This window comes from Dryobates pubescens, chromosome 12 (genome assembly GCF_014839835.1).
Source record: "Dryobates pubescens isolate bDryPub1 chromosome 12, bDryPub1.pri, whole genome shotgun sequence".
NCBI lineage: Eukaryota > Metazoa > Chordata > Aves > Piciformes > Picidae > Dryobates > Dryobates pubescens.
The window spans coordinates 3,775,791-3,791,676 of record NC_071623.1 but is presented as its reverse complement, the minus strand read 5'-3'; the positions used below and the strand labels follow the sequence as shown (position 1 = coordinate 3,791,676).

Below are 15,886 nucleotides of genomic sequence, written 5' to 3'. Positions count from 1 at the left end.
AGTACTTAAGGTGTTAGGAGTCAGAGTTGTTCTATTTTCACTCACTTCTCTGGGCTTGTTTTTCCTAAAGTTTAAATGGGGTCATCAATGCCAGTCACCAGTGGCATCCCCCAGGGATCAGTGCTGGGCCCCACCCTCTTTAACATCTTCATTGATGATATGGATGAGGGGGTTGAGTCAGTCATCAGCAAGTTTGCAGATGACACCAAGCTGGGAACGGATGTTAGTCAGTTAGAGGGTGGAAAGGCTCTGCAGAGGGACCTCGACTGACTGGACAGATGGGCAGAGTCTAATGGGATGGCATTTAATAAGTCCAAGTGCCAGGTGCTGCACTTTGGCCACTGCAACCCCATGCAGAGCTACAGGCTGGGGTCAGAGTGGCTGAGAGCTGCCAAACAGAGAGGGACCTGGGGGTGCTGATTGACAGCCGCCTAAACATGAGCCAGCAGTGTGCCCAGGTGGCCAAGAGGGCCAATGGCATCCTGGCCTGTATTAGGAATAGTGTGGCCAGCAGGAGCAGGGAGGTCATTGTGCCCCTGGACTCTGCATTGGTTAGGCCACACCTTGAGTCCTGTGTCCAGTTCTGGGCCCCTCAGTTTAAGAAGGACATCGAGACACTTGAAGGTGTCCAGAGAAGGGCAACAAGGCTGGGGAGAGGCCTTGAGCACAGCCCTGTGAGGAGAGGCTGAGGGAGCTGGGGTTGCTTAGCCTGGAGAAGAGGAGGCTCACAGGTGACCTCATTGCCCTCTACAACTACCTGAAAGGTGGTTGCAGCCAGGTGGGGGTTGGTCTCTTCTCCCAGGCAACCAGCACCAGAACAAGGGGACACAGTCTCAAGCTGTGCCAGGGGAGGTTTAGACTCGAGGTGAGGAGAAAGTTCTTCACCGAGCGAGTCGTTCGTCATTGGAATGTGCTGCCCAGGGAGGTGGTGGAGTCACCGTCCCTGGAGGTGTTCAAGGGGAGATTGGACGTGGCACTTGGTGCCATGGTCTAGTCGTGAGGTCTGTTGGGACAGGTTGGACTTGATGATCCTTGGGGTCTCTTCCAACCTTAGTTATACTGTGATACTGTGAACATGAACCACTAGAGGTAAAAGATCATTTGTGTCTCGCTTGCCAGTAACCCATTATTTAGAAACTAATCTGCAGAGGGAGTGAGAAGGATGTGGAAATAATGGATGGGAAGACAGGATGGAGAAGATGGTTTGTTCTTCAACATGTAGTAACGACATACTGTTTAAACAGAAGGCTTGGGAAAAACAAGCAACCTATCAGCTCAGCACAGGACAAAACAAGTGCTTTTCCTTTAATTTCAGCACCCCTTCCCTAGGCTTCCAGAAAGAAAGGTAAGAAACCATCCTCAGGCACAACTCCTCAGGTTACAATCTTGCCAGTTTTCATAAGGTAAGTGGGGCTAGGAAGGGTCAGTACTAGACAGGCATCCTCCACAGAAAATGCAGTGCTACAGCAAGCAGTTATTCCTGAATATACTTCACACTGTTAGAATTGCTGGGGGTGACCCACACACCTTCCTTCATCTTAACCTTCACCTCAAGAGGTGTCTTTCATCCAAAACAAGCAGTTTTGCAAAGCTTCCCTAAGTATTGCTATCTTCCAGCACCACTTGTGAGACCAGTGTTCACTCAGGACTGTCACCAGCAGCTATTCCTTCTGCTTCTCTTCCTTACATGATTCCTCCTGCTATTTTGTAGCAGCAGGTGTTCACACTTGAGGAGCTCAGCACTGCAAACCAGGCATTCTCACGGGGGCAACAGCTGAAGAACTACTATACTCCGCTTAACTTACTGCTGGGTAAGATGCATGTCAAGGAGTATGGTGTTCCTGGTGCATTGAACCTCTCATTGCTTTGGTTTTAGGCTCATATTAGGCATGTCAGATATAGCACAACCTTCAGCAACAGTTCACTTCTGGATACTGGTTTCCCAGCTATTAAATGTAGGATCTTCAATAGAGCAACGACTCTTCTAAAGAGTAAGGCACTTCAAAGAACTCCAGCAAGCAAAGACTGCACGTACACAGTACTCCACCATGCTACATGATTATATCAAAGCTCCTGGGATGAAAAACTGACATTTGATAAATAACACGAGGTCACTCTAAAAGATCTCAAAACACTGCATCTGAAAATGTTATTTTGGCGAGAAATTAAGCAGTTGCATAACCAGCTCTATTATCAAACCACTGCTTTGACATGATCTTATGAAAGTAAGAGGAGCATGCAGCTCCAGCTGCTGCAGGACCCTCCCTCACTCCACTCCACTCCAGATGCACATGTTTAATATTCTTCTAGTTAGCCATGCATGTGCAGCAAACCCCAACAGCGCTTCAAAGTATTTACTGCACGGCATAAACAGAGCGCTACTTTCAAAGACTCATCGCTGTCAAATCAAAGCTAACTTTCACAAGAACATTCAGAAGCATTTCTGCTGGATGGTGGCTATTTGCCTAACAGCTTCAACTTTCCATCCACAGCCACAAGGAGGTTAATTTTATTTAGATTTTTTTGAGACAGAAGAAAGCATTTTCTTGTTAACAAGCTGTCAAGCCATTGTGGCCTGAAGTTCTTTACTCCCTTCTCACACATACGTATAAAAAGTGGTGGAAAGCTTCAGTTTCACTGGGGGAAGTTCCAAAGAGTCTCTCCATGCATAAGGTCACCTAAACTCTGCATTGTAACAGCTCTCACTATAGAAGCTGTGGCTGCTCACCTTGACAGGCTACAGCTTTGCTCTACATTACACTGCAAATAACACATTTCTAATCAATCAAACAAACCCAGATTGGTATGTAGATAAAATGCTGTAATTTCACCAGGCAGTGCAACAGTGATATCACAGTATCACCAAGGTTGGAAGAGACCTCAAAGTTCAGCAAGTCCAACCTGTCACCACAGACCTCATGACTAGACCATGGCACCAAGTGCCACATCCAATTCCCTCTTGAACCCCTCCAGGGATGGGGACTCCACCACCTCCCTGGGCAGCACATTCCAATGATGAACAACCCTCTCAGTGAAGAGCTTTCTCCTCACCTCCAGCCTAAACTTCCCCTGGTACAGCTTGAGACTGTGTCCTCTTGTTCTGGTGCTGGTTGCTTGAGAGAAGAGACCAACTCCCTCATCTGAAGAAGTCAGTTTAGTAAGATGCAGAAAGCACAGGCATGAGAAACCTGAAGAAGGGTCTAGGGCTTGATCTTACCCAGTGTTTTCAGCAATGACCACTAAACCAGAATTTTCCTTCAGGTTTTGTGTAACTGCACACATTGCAAAGGTGGCAAAGAAAGCTTCACGCAACATACACAAGCAGACCCACAGATTTAAAGCAATTTGTAGAGTGTAAGTAACAGGGTCAAGAAGACAAATAGCAGGTGAATTAAGAGCCAAGTTCTGTTCTCAAGTTCACCACCAAATCCAACCTAACCCGGTTTTAAAAGAGCCCATGGGCCCCAGCCACCCTACTGATAAGATGAAACAGATATCTGCACCCTTTGTTCAAAAGGCAGGGAGAACTAACAATAGGCACATGAAGACCATCAGGTGACAAGATGGGTCAGCAGTTTAAAGCTCCCTTGTTCTGCTGCTGTTCAGACAGCCCCACCAGAAAGCTAAGTAGCAAGAATACAGCACTACCTTCTTCAGAGGTCTAATGGCCATGGAAACAGGGCAACCAGCTCAAGACCAATTGCAAATGATAGATGTTGAGCAGGCAGCTGTGTGGCTATCCGTGCCATACAGAGAGGCACAACTGCTCTGAACTCAATACAGGAAGTAGAAAGCTCTCTCTCAGTTCTATATGCAGTTACATTATTGCATGTATCATAACACTTTTTTGTCATAGATTGTACCAGTAATGAGCACTTGACATCAGTATGGGTAAAGCATACATTCCATTTCACTTCCTCCAAACACATTTCCTTGATTCTGCCCAAGTTTTAGAAACAAGCAAACAAACCAATCACTTTACAATTCCACTATTCACCTCCCTTCCCTTCTTGTTTGCCTTCTTCTCAGGGGCCAAACACAAAGAGCTCCCCTCTGCTTTTAAGCCTGTCTGAAGAAGAAGAAAAAAAAAAAGGGGGGAAAGAAGGGAGATGTGGGAGCATGTCTATCAACTCTAAAGAGATAGCATTCATTCCTCAAATACAGTAAACTCAAATTTTAGAAGCCTCTAAAATAAATTCAACTAGCGTTGAGATCTGACTCTGCTGAAGAACAAGTTAAGAACAACCCACAGAAGACAGAACAAAACAAGCGTGAAAAAAGTCAGGTAGCCAGCAGTTCACTTCACAAACTTCCTAGTTTGGTAGCTCAGACTAGATTTCAGGATGGGTCACCAGGAGGCAACCAAAAGCCTATGCAGTTTAATGGCACATCTCACACAGTGGTCTCAGTCGAGTTTTCAGAGAAGTGTGCAAGAACCCAGTAAGCAAAACCAGGCAAAATAAGCTCCCTCCCTCTCTTTCCCAATATAGAAGCACATCTGTTAGAGCACAATAAAAAAACAAGGTTTAGACCACAGGCTTCATACCTCTTCCAAAATTTCTACTGTCACTGATTATGATAATTGAATATTCCTCGTATTCCTACAGACATATGATCCTTCTTAACTCTTGTTGAATTCTTGCTCCTGATGACTCTCCCAGCATGAGTTTCACTGCTTAATTGCAACCATACTAAATAGTCCATCGTCAATTTACACTACATGTTGTGTATAATCAGACAGTCCTGAAGCAACAGAAACTTTTCCATAGCTAAAGCACCATACTCTTTTTGTTGCCCTGTTTAAAGCTTCTTAGAGAGGGCTTCCCTTTATATACATTGCATGCATATTCAGAGATGAGAAACATTTTGGCAGAAAGGACCAGGTAAGCTGAAGGAAGTGTTCTCAGGCAAGGGAAGCTGTAACAAATAGGTGTAAATAACATTTAGCAAGCTTAGCAGACTCTTAAGAGGTAGAGCTAGATGAGCATTCCTTTGGCAGCAATGCCAGCTTGAAAAACTGCTGCTACCAATACTTACTTACACCCCTGCACCACACTGCGATGTGCCTCTTACAACCGTTTGCGTGGCCAAACAGCGAACCAGCTTGGCAAAGTGATGCAGCCCAAGTGGAATGATTTTTTTTTGCCAGATTAGTTCCTTGATCTGCTTTAGCATACAGCTGCTTCAGCAACAGTACCAGCACACACAGAGGAGTGGTGCAGAATCAAAATGGGCAAGCACCAAGGACTCCTCAAAAGCCAACTCCAGCACAGAAAAGAAATGCTCACAGGCATAGTAACAGAGGGCAGCTAGGCTGATACGTTCAGGTACAGTGACAAAGTACAACCTCATTTCTTCAAAAATATGAAGTCAACATTGGCACTGCTCATTTGGATTCAGCACACATTAAAATATCACCTTATATTTTGCTGTGGCTGTTTAGTGCAAGTTTGCAAGACCATACAGTCTTAAAGGCACCTCTTCAGAAATTTCCCAATAGATGGGTTGGGGTTTTCTGCTCGATTTCTTCAAGATTATCCAGAAGTCCTCATTATGAATAAGGTCTCTGTTCTTCTGTACTTGTACAGTCCCTGCCACAAAGGAGATCCAGCTCCAAAATGTTTAAACTCTTGGAAAAAAAGAAAAAAAATCCTATCTGACAAGTAAAGGTACAAGAAGAAAACTATTTAACATAACACAGGCAGAGCAGCGCTCAGACAAAAACTCGCCAATGAGACCTCCCTCCAAACTGCTCTGAAAACCTGGGTTAATACCTTCATTTTGTGAGCAGAAAGACTAGAGGAACTCCAGCAGAGCTTGTGAGCAGGAATTCCAAGCCCATAGCAAACCTTGCTGGGTTAAAGGACTTCATGTCTGTGTAAACAGAACACAGACCTTACCAAGGCACAGAGATTTCTGCGAAGTCCAAGGCCAAGTGAACTAAATAGAAGAATTTTATGAAGGCTGCCTGTATTGCTCCAAAGAAATTCTGGTAAACTTCTAGAAAGCAGAAGAGATCACACCCTACCAGGTAACACAGCTGACATTTAAGCTGGGAATTCGCTCAAATACTGACTTGAGTGGAAATGGCTCCACAGGTTCAAGTTTTCGGGTTGGGGCTTTTTTCCCCCATTGAATTTATAAAAGACCAACAAAATTCCTAAGCCACAGGCACAGCTCACAAGGGAACAGAATTGACACAACACATCAGAAACTCAAAGAGGGGGGAAAAAAAATATATAGAAAGAAACATGTAGAAATAGGTATAGGAAGTCAACACATAACAGAGCAGCGAGCCTTTGAATCGCTAGCGAATATGGATCAAAGGTACTCTGTTCCACCACAAACATAAAAACCGTTCAGAAAAGCTGTTGTATATTAATATTTTAGCCTTGTGGCTTATAGTTGCCTTAGTTTCTATATTTGGCTATTTTGTGACAAATGTAGTTTCTCTGGCTGTGGACTAACCCCAACTGAAAACAATCCAAGTACATGAACTGTAAAGATGAAATGCAAGATGGGGGGGGAGGGAAGCAAGAGTCCACACCCTTTGTATTCATAACATACTGAAGAAGAGATCTACAAAGTTTCTGGTTGTATGAACAGAAACCTATTTATTTTCTTTCACGTTAAAATTCAGGTCCTGACTCACTTAGAAGACTGTGTTGACCAATAAACAAACTTAACTGATCACAAGAGAGGAAAAGCACAACACCACCCCAAACCCACAAAAACCTTAAAGGACACCTATGCACACCCCCCTGGTCCACGAAAAAGATGCTTTCGACAGTAGTGTCACAATCTAGTTACTTCCCTCACACCGGAGAAGATCAGTTTCCCCTGAAACATCTGCATGGCATCCATGAGCTAAATAATCTGTATTGGGAAAACCACCCTGGGAAGTCAGCACCAGAACTTTTACCAAACATCGGCAAAACGAAGTAGGTATACGCACAAAGTACATCCCCCCCCAAAAGAATTTCTCACGTTAACCTGACCAAAGATGAGCAGCTGAATGGGAGGGCGACTTCGACAAAAACTTGTTTAGGGTGGGATTTTTTTTTTGTTTGGTTTTGTTCACACTTATTTAACGTCAATGATTGATTAACATTTTGGATAAAGGAGGCTTTGTTAGTGATTCAGCATCTCCACCCCTTCAATTAAGGTGTTAAGAGTTCACAACAGTGCAGAGAGATCCGAGATCCCCAGACCTCTCTTCACAGGAAAAAAAAAAAAAACCAAACAAGCCAACCCTCCCCCAAAAAAAAACAACCAAAAAGCCAAACTCCCAACCCAAAACCTAAAACAGCCCCAAAACCAACCAACCAACTCACCTCACACGCAACCGACAAAAAAAGAAGAATTCCGAAGGCATATCAACAACAAAAACCTCACCCACCCCAGCGGGAAAATTCCCAAATCACAAAACTGACATCGTTGCTAACTCCATCTTAGAAAAAGAAAGCTGCCATTCTTTTGTTGTTTGAGGAGGGGCCAGCAAGGGAGACAAGGAAAGAATATAAGCCCTTGAGACATTTTTATGCTCCGAGTAAGGGGGGGGGGGGGGGGGGGGGGGGAGGGAAGAGACACGTTCATTAAAAACAATCTCTTGGGAGCTAACTGTTAAACAACCCCCCCAAAAAAAACCACAAACAAAACCCCAACAAACAAGCAAAAAAACCCCCACCGCAACACAGCCATCATGCCAACTTGTCCAAAATGGCTATACCTCACCAAAGCAACTCTCATGATTCCCAGGAGAAGAAACAAACCCAGATCAGCCTGCCACAGGATATGGGCATGTGCACTTCTGCTAGCACACCTCTGCTGTGAGCACAGGATGAACACATAACTGCGTTAGCCTCTATTTAACTTCACCAGTTCAACACCTGTAACATCCCAGTGCAGAGAGCAATCCATCACTGCAGCCCAAATATTAAACAGGAGAGAGGCAAACAAAAAGCAGACAGGAATAAAGCTGTTTTGAGATGTTAATTCTTCCCTTCCACGCGCTGCCATTAGTTTTGTTATTTGATTTCATGTAATGCCTTGCCTAGCTTTCCAACATTTGTTTTTGTAATGTTTTGAGCAATGACTGAGCAAATATTATCTTCCAACAAAACAGATGGGGGGGGGGGGAAGCAAAATAATCCACATCACATTTTTCCTCCTGCTTTTAAAGCTTGAAACCTTTAAAGATGCTTCAGAGCATCCTGATATCTATGTGCAGTTTCCACAGAGAAAAAAATGCTTTCAAGGAAAATAAATGCTGCTGGAACCCCACAAAACTTAAAGAACTGTCTTCCACACTTTCTCCAACTGTACTTCAACAGTAAAGCAACTGGTCACCAAGACAGAGGCTTGACGAGACAAACTTGACTTGGCACAATCGCTTCTTCTCTGCACCAGTCAGTAAAGCTAATGCCCAAAACGCTGCTTTACAAAGCAAGAGCTACAAGACTTTGTCTGCCTCTCACAGCAAGTGGGGTTCGTGGTTATTTCCCAGCCAGTTTCACAGCCCCAATCAGGTTTGGCACCTGAGAGTAAAGCATCTTCCCTTTCACATTGGTGGGCTTTGAACTGTTCCACAATCAGCTCCCTACTGCCAATTACTGATCCATGCTTTCTTTCTTTGCTGCATGACTGTTTCCTGATTCTCACTTTGTTTACTATTAAACCACTAACCATGTAATCATCCCACCTTAATATCTTGTATCCAAATAACAATCCACAATTGACTGTCACATCAGATCCTCCCCATCTGCATCCTCATGCTTTGTCTACCCTCCTAGAGGCAACATCCACCTTCCACATCGCAAGGATTGAATTGTCAGAGTTCTTTTTAGTCCCATCACTCAGACACCTACACAGTGGTCTCAGGAACAGAAAGTTGGCCAACAAATAGAGCATGCTCTCATCCAAGAGCCTCCCTGCTTGCATGCACCCACCTGTCCCATCATTTCAAGTCTCCAGTGTTGGTTGTTTTCCTCCTGTTGTCCAACACTTAACCTCATGAACTTCCAGTCTCTCTACAGATTTAGCTTCTCCCATCCCTCAGACAGCCTCCCATAGACCTCTCTGCAGTAAGGCCAGGGCATGGACTCCCTCAGGCATACAAGCACAGTGCTTCTTCTCTGCCTAACAGAAACACTTCCAAATAAACACATTTCCCCTGCCTTGTCAGATACTACTCTTCCCCACAATCCCTACATATATGGTTCCTTCCCACACTCTTAGTATCCCACAAACTCCTCTTGCACAACTATCCCACATTCCAGTTCCACACTACTTGCTTAGCTTCCCTAGAAGCATGCTCCCCTAAACTATCTGCACTGATTCCCAGCTCTGGACACCTACAATTCCCTTTACAACCACATGCACCAACTCTTCTCTGCTGAAAGTACTTATCACCCCATATTCTGGCTCGGAGTGCTTCCCAATACTACAGTGCCACTCAAGTCCCAGCTTCTCACATCCGCCCATCACTATGACCATCCTCTTGTGTATCAACTTCTTTCTCCCCAGCTTACCTCATACTCCACACTTCTTCATCCACCTCTCCACATCCCTTCCTGAAGACAGTTTTTCCTGCAACAAAGCCCCCCATCCCTTCCTCACAGCACATCCCAGATGACCTAACATCTCCCTTCCCATACCCCCCTGCATGCTTCACCTCCTACTCCATTCCCTACATCCCTACTGTAGACCTTTGTGCCTCAGCCCTTTACTTCAGCTCCCCCACAGAGTTTGCATGCCCAGTTCTCAGGCACTTTCTCCCAGGACAGCCCATACCTCCCAGCCCCAATAGCACAGCCCCGGTGTTGCAGCCCCCGCTATCCAATGCCCCAGTCCCTCACTGGGATTAAAACCTCAGAACTACCTCTCTATCCACCCAACATCGTCCTCACCGTACAGCATATCCCTTAGGGCACCCCAAGCACATCATTGCACCTCAACAGAGTGCAAAGCACTCCACTCACCTACTCATACATCATGCCCTCCAAAGCACCCCAGTGCTGCAGCTCACCTCAGCCAAGGCTCTTCCACACAACACAGCCACGTGGCCACCCCGAGCACCCCAGCGCAACTCGGTGCACCCCACACATCCCTCCCCACTGCAGAAGCCACGTCCCAAGTGCATGCCCCAAACCACAGGGCATCCCACATACACATCCATGTAGCACAGCTCTTAAGGCATCCCATGCACCACAAATGCAAACAAGGACACCCCAACACGTTCGTCCACGCAGCACAACCTCCATGGCACCCCGACAAGCCAGAGTAACCCACACACCCCTTCATATAGCACAACCCCCAGGGCACCCCCGGCACCACAATGCAACGCAAAGCACTCCATATGCCCATCCATCCAGCACAATCTCCAGGGCTTCCCGTGCACCCCAAAGCACCTCACATGGTCCTCCACAGAGCACAGCCCCCGGGGCGTCCCCTGCAGCCCACACATCCCTCCGTAAAGCACAGCCCTAAAGCATCGCCTGCACTCCACATACCTCCCCAGAGAGCACTACCCCTAGAGCATCCCCTGCACACCACACATCCCTCCAAGAAGCGCAGCCCCCAGGGCATCCCCTGCACCACGGAGCACCATCCCCCCTCCCCCCCACCCCCTTTCATTCGGGACACAGCTTCTGCACGGCCCTCCACCGAGCGCAGTCCCGGGGCACCCCGCGCACCTCAGAGCATCCTCCACCCCCCGCCACGCAGCACACCCTCAGGGCACCCCACACCCCTCCGCGCGGCGCAGCCAGCGCGACACGCCGCGGAGTCGAGCAGAACCCCGGGCGCCCGGGGACCGCCAGCGGAGCCACCGGGGCGCCGCAGTCCCGGAGGCAGCGCTCCCCGCAGCCGTCGGCGGCGTCCCCTCCGGGCCCCGGGCCTCCCCCAACTCTCAAACTTTGGGCGGGCGGCGGCCGGTGCCGGTGGTCGCCCGGTGCCCGCCGCGCCGCCTCCCCCTCACTCACCGCCGAGCCGTGGGGGAGAGGCGGGGGCCGAAGCTCCTCTCAGCCCCGGGCGGGAGGGGGCGGCGCAGCGTCTCCCCCCGGCGACGGTGGGTCCTTCCCCCTCCCGCAAACACACACAGGCTCCATTGTCCGCCAGCGCCTCCCCCCCTCTCCTTCCCGCACACATGGTACCGCCCATCGCAGCCCCTCTCGCCCGCTCCCCCCGCCTGCTCCCCCCCTCCCCCTCGTTTTCCCCACACCGTTTCCCCCCCCCCCTCGCCTCCCCCCTCCCGCCGCGTCCCGCAACCCGGAGAGAGGAATGGTACCGCCCGTCGCGCGCGCCCCGCCCCAGGAATGGTACTGTCCCCTACTCACTTCGCCGGCGGGACCGCCTCTTACTCCCCGTTCCGGGCAGTGGTCTCGACCGGCCCCCCGCCCCGCCCCGCTCAGCGAGAGGGCGGGGACTGCCTCCCTTCCCCCTCGCACACCCTCTCCTCCCGCCTGCGCCTACACAGTGGTAGCAGCCAGGCTCTTAAAGAGACAGGCCAGCCGCGCCGAGCGCCCCCTCGGGACCTCGAGAAGCGCCACCCACCCCTCCCCGCTCGCCGCGGCACCGCCCCCGCCATTAACATAGCCGGTCCCCCCGCCTCGGGGCGGCCCCACCCCTCCTCCCCTTTTAAAGAGACCTCGCGCCTAAGGCGCTTCTTAAAGGGACCGCCCCTCCTGCGCACCACCACTCCTTAACTCCCCTCAGCGGAGTTGAGCCCCGGGAGTACCCCCCCCCCCCCCCCCCTTTCTGCCTCCCTGCTCCCCGGGTGGGGCCGCGGAGGCGGGGGCTCCGCGTGTCTGGGTGCCCGCATCCGCAGGGGAGGCACCCGGTTGAGGCGGGGAGGGGCCGGCGCGGGACCCTGTCAGCGTGGGGCGCGGGAGCCGGCTCTCCCCGGAGGCGGCGCGCGGGGCCAACCCCCCTAACGGAAACGGTGCGGGCCCCCCGGGGGGGCGGCGCCCGCCGCTACGCCCTGAGGCCTTGCCCGGTTCCCGGGGGGCTATGCGATGGCGGCCGCCCGGCCTAGAGCGAGTGCCCTGCCAGTCCTCCTCCTTAGCACCAGAGGTGCCCAGAGGCACCCTGGCTGGCAGGGCGGTTTGCACCGAGACGCTTTCGCCGGGTGCCCCTTGGTGCACGGGGGAAATCATCAAGGTGGGCCCTGCGCATTGCAATCATCAATGCTGGGTCATCATCCTGAAAGTCATCCCAAAAGCGGCACAGTCCTGAGGTGCCGGCTGCTGGGTGGGCAGGAGCAGTATGGAGCTGCACATTCAGCCCGCTGACACCAAGCACGGAATTTCCCTTCCACATATTTCTGAAGAAGGAAGGGGATGGTTGTCCATTGGCAAGGCAAGAAGAAAGCAGGAGGGAGCTTCTGGAGGAGGCACATGTTTCTTCTCCCCAGTGACTGCCCACCAGCTGCCAGCGGGTTGATGGAGCAGCTCTGAGCGAGCTGAGGGCCTCTTCTGATGGGAGAAGGCACTGGGCTAAGAACCAGCTTGCAACTCAACAAGGAAGAACCAGATAGTAACGACAGACACAACCTATCAACTCCTAAATATGCTCAAGGGCCCTATCCTGTACAAATGGCCCATGCTGGGGGGATTAAATGACAATGTGGTTTGAAACCATCTGAGAGTTAAGAGTTTTGAAGATTTGCAGCAATCCTCCCCCCTTTTCAGACTTTGACTTGCTCTGTGAAAAGAGCATTTTCAACATCCACTAATCCTTCTTCACCTCCACAAAACATTCTTAAATGGAGTGATCTTGTGGGTTGTAAGGAAGAGCTTTCCAAATCACCAGTGGCACACAGATGCACAGAACTGCTGCAGTCTAATGAGAGAAAGCAGGCTGATCACTTTTGCATATCTGCGATGCCTGAATAACCTGTTTCGCCGATGCAACAGAAGTGAATAGAACTGTGGAGTGTGTTCTCCCTTCGACTTCAAAGGACCAGCTCTTTACTCCATCCAACTCGCACTTTTAAGTAACCCAACTCTTTGTATTTCAGCACTGAGCATTCACACTGGACAGCCCTCTGATCGATAAAACCACCTCCTTTCTCCACCTAGCCCTCAGTCCCTAAGAGGCTTTTCCTCTTTTTGTACCTCTCTTCTCCCTGGGTCCCTGCCCACCGGGTAAGATCCGTAAAGAACTCTACAGTTTCCTGAGCGCTGCAACAGTAGTTATTTCACACCTTCTACCCTAAATAGATACTCTTCCTTGAGGGGGATACTTCTTAACACTGAGTTTCAATCCCTTCTGATTTGAAGACCAGACCCCTGAAGCATTTCTCAGCCCACTGCAACAGTAGCTATTTCATACCTTCTAACCTAGATAGATACACTTCCTTGAGAGGGATACTTCTTAACAGTGAGTTTCAGTTCCTTCCAACTTGCAGACCAGACCCTTTAAGCATTTCCCGATGGACAGGCTTGCAGCCCGCTGATGCCTCTTGCTTGCTTCTCTCCATTATAAGTCTCTCCGTCTGCAAGTTCCCAGGATCCACAACCCAAAAGCAGAAACCACTCATCTCTGGACAGCCCTTCAGATCCACCGATGCTAGCCCTACCTGTACCTTTCCACAGATGACAGCAATGCTTTCTAAAGCTGAAGTGTTGGTGAAACCTGACTGATTAGCTCCACTTGAACCACCACATTTGTTGCCATCGGATCAGCACGCTTCTTTACCTGACATATAAACCTCTTTGTATCGTTGTACTAATTGTTAATACATTGTTAGTACATGTAGGCAGTACATGAATGCAACTATTTTTGTATTAAGGTACTGCCTACTATTTGCTCCACACCTGAGAGAGCTCTGTGGACTAGCCCAGGAAAGGCTGCAACAGCAGTAGCTGTATAGAGCAGACCAACTAAGCAGCAAAACATGGTGTAAGGAACAGACAGGCCTTAATAGTGCACTAGACCAAAGACCTAGTCCTGCTCTCACCATCATCAGGGACCCACCGTGGTCTGCTTTAAAAGAAATTTGTTTCCCCTGGGCAGCAGAGGCTAGGATTTTACTAAGGAGCCTAAGGAAGCCAGGCACCCAATTTCCGTTTCCTGAAGGTACCTTTGAAAACCCTACCCTGTGCTTCAATCTTGACACAAGCAACAGCAGTGGTAAAATATGAGGTGTTAGCAGACTGCCTTTTCTGTTCTCCTCCCTCCTCTGACCCAGCACTTCACTGTCTTGTCCCTAGAGGAGTTAGATCAGGGAAAAGGAGCATAAAACACTACCAGTTTGCAGATGCTGTGGTTCTTCCAACTCTTCTCCCATCCCCCCCGACCCCATCCCCCCACATTTCAAACAGTTATAAATGACTCTGCAACTCTGCAGGCAGCGGTCTCAAATAACCACACCAAGCCTCTCCCCTCCAACGGCTTTATGTCTCTTCCTTCCTCCCTTTGGGGCTCCAGATAGCAGCTATCAAGGTGTTTTGCTTCACTCTCAAGAGTTAAGTTGCTACTTCACCCACCACCTTTGGGAATCCACCACAGCAAACTGCCACAAGCAGTGAATTCCCAAGGCAGGGATTCCCAGCTGAGAAGTCCCTCCCGCTGTCCTTGAAATGTTTTACCATGGGAACTAACAACAGGCTCTAAAATGATCTCAACTGCAATGGCAGGTTGCATGGCAGGATTTCAGGCAGTGGAGCACCAGACCATGGGCCTGCCACTGCCAACCTTGAGAGCATCCCCCTCTACTGAGGCCTTATCCTTCAGCCAAGCTCATAAAAGCTGCCCCAGAAAAGCCAGCTGTTTCAGCTCTTTGGAGCACTCCAGCAAATCCCAAGAACATCTTGGAAACATTACCGCATACAATCTCCTCACAACTCCCCGCCTGTGGCAGGGACAGAAGATCAGGCCTTCTTTTCAAAAGCAGGATCTCCTTCCATTAAGGGCAAACCAAGCCTAAGGAAAGTTGCTACATGAGCTCCAGTTTTGCAGAGCAGACAGAGCAGGCAAGATAGGCCAGCCAGCAAAATTCGTTTGCATTACACTTTCCACATACGGTCCCGAGCATGGCACATCCCAATCATAGCTTTTATTCTCTTTAAGGACCTGGCCCTGCAAACAATTTTACATGTGTATGTAGAGTCCCACTCAAATACAATGGAGCTACTCATGCAAATAATGTTAAGAGCATGTAGGGTTGTGGCTCTGTTTCACTACTCCATTTGCTGCAAATCCATTTTAAGGGGATCTTGCTGTGCTCTCGCACAGTTAGTGCCACTCATTTGTGCCAGCGAAACTGTTTATGTAGCCACACTCATAGGTGAGCTGTTTAGAAGAATCAACAAGCCCTACTAACAAGAACAAATCCTTAATCCCAGCCCAGCTCCAATGTAGATTTCATCCCTACAAGCAGCTGAACTGGCACAACTGGAGGAGGTGGAAACATCTGAGGAACTTTTGAAGATGGGATTGAGGGCAGGCAAAATGGTGACACAGAACCTTAGCCTGTGAAGGCTGGAGTCATTAACCTCTCCTGACCATCCACTCATTCCCTGAAGCAGAGCCTCTTCCTCAATCACACAGTCTTTGCACATGAAACAAATTTCACCTCAAATGCAACAGCAGGTTAAGCCTTTTCAGTCATAAATGCTTAAAATCTTCCCTCAAGAAAATCTGTCACCGTTAAGAAGGATGTGCCAACAGACACTACACTCTCCTCCTTGCAGGTAAGGCATGTAGTCACCATGTGTGGCTGTAGTTAGTACACCACTGCTTCTACAGTCAAAGGATCTCTCTCTAGCAGCTTTGACATGGCACATTTGGGCCTTGCAAAATGTTCTCTCTTTTTTTTTCCAGTTTATGGGCTATTTTATCTCTAGAAACTCTGCTGAAATTGCATCACATATTTCTTGTCTGC

General features: G+C 49.0%; 2 protein-coding genes across 8 annotated transcripts in view; one reads left to right on the top strand and one right to left on the bottom strand.

Moving 5' to 3' along the window:
• BCL9 (BCL9 transcription coactivator) overlaps positions 1-15,886 on the bottom strand; it is a 65,601-nt gene that overhangs the window by 23,210 nt on the left and 26,505 nt on the right. For 3 of the 7 annotated variants that reach the window (XM_054165837.1, XM_054165843.1, XM_054165842.1), the window contains exon 1: positions 9,531-9,790. The exons of 1 other annotated variant lie outside the window; for it this stretch is intronic. The gene's annotated coding sequence lies outside the window, so the exon portion shown is untranslated. Of the gene's footprint in view, positions 1-9,530; positions 9,791-10,982; positions 11,125-11,287; positions 11,306-11,336; positions 11,397-15,886 lie in introns of those variants that run through there. 3 more of the 7 variants (XM_054165840.1, XM_054165841.1, XM_054165838.1) reach the window with 3 other exon arrangements.
• LOC128897630 (uncharacterized) lies at positions 9,841-11,705 on the top strand. Its single transcript, XM_054166144.1, has 2 exons — positions 9,841-9,909; positions 10,647-11,705. Exons 1-2 carry the CDS (start codon positions 9,841-9,843, stop codon positions 11,703-11,705), a joined length of 1,128 nt encoding a protein of 375 aa, XP_054022119.1.

Bases quoted from the DNA above. Each gene is read 5' to 3' on its own strand.
- LOC128897630 (XM_054166144.1), top strand. From the start codon at position 9,841: ATGCCCCAGTCCCTCACTGGGATTAAAACCTCAGAACTACCTCTCTAT. The intron at 9,910-10,646 runs GTACAGCATATC...TTCGGGACACAG, and splicing joins CACCCAACATCGTCCTCACC to CTTCTGCACGGCCCTCCACC.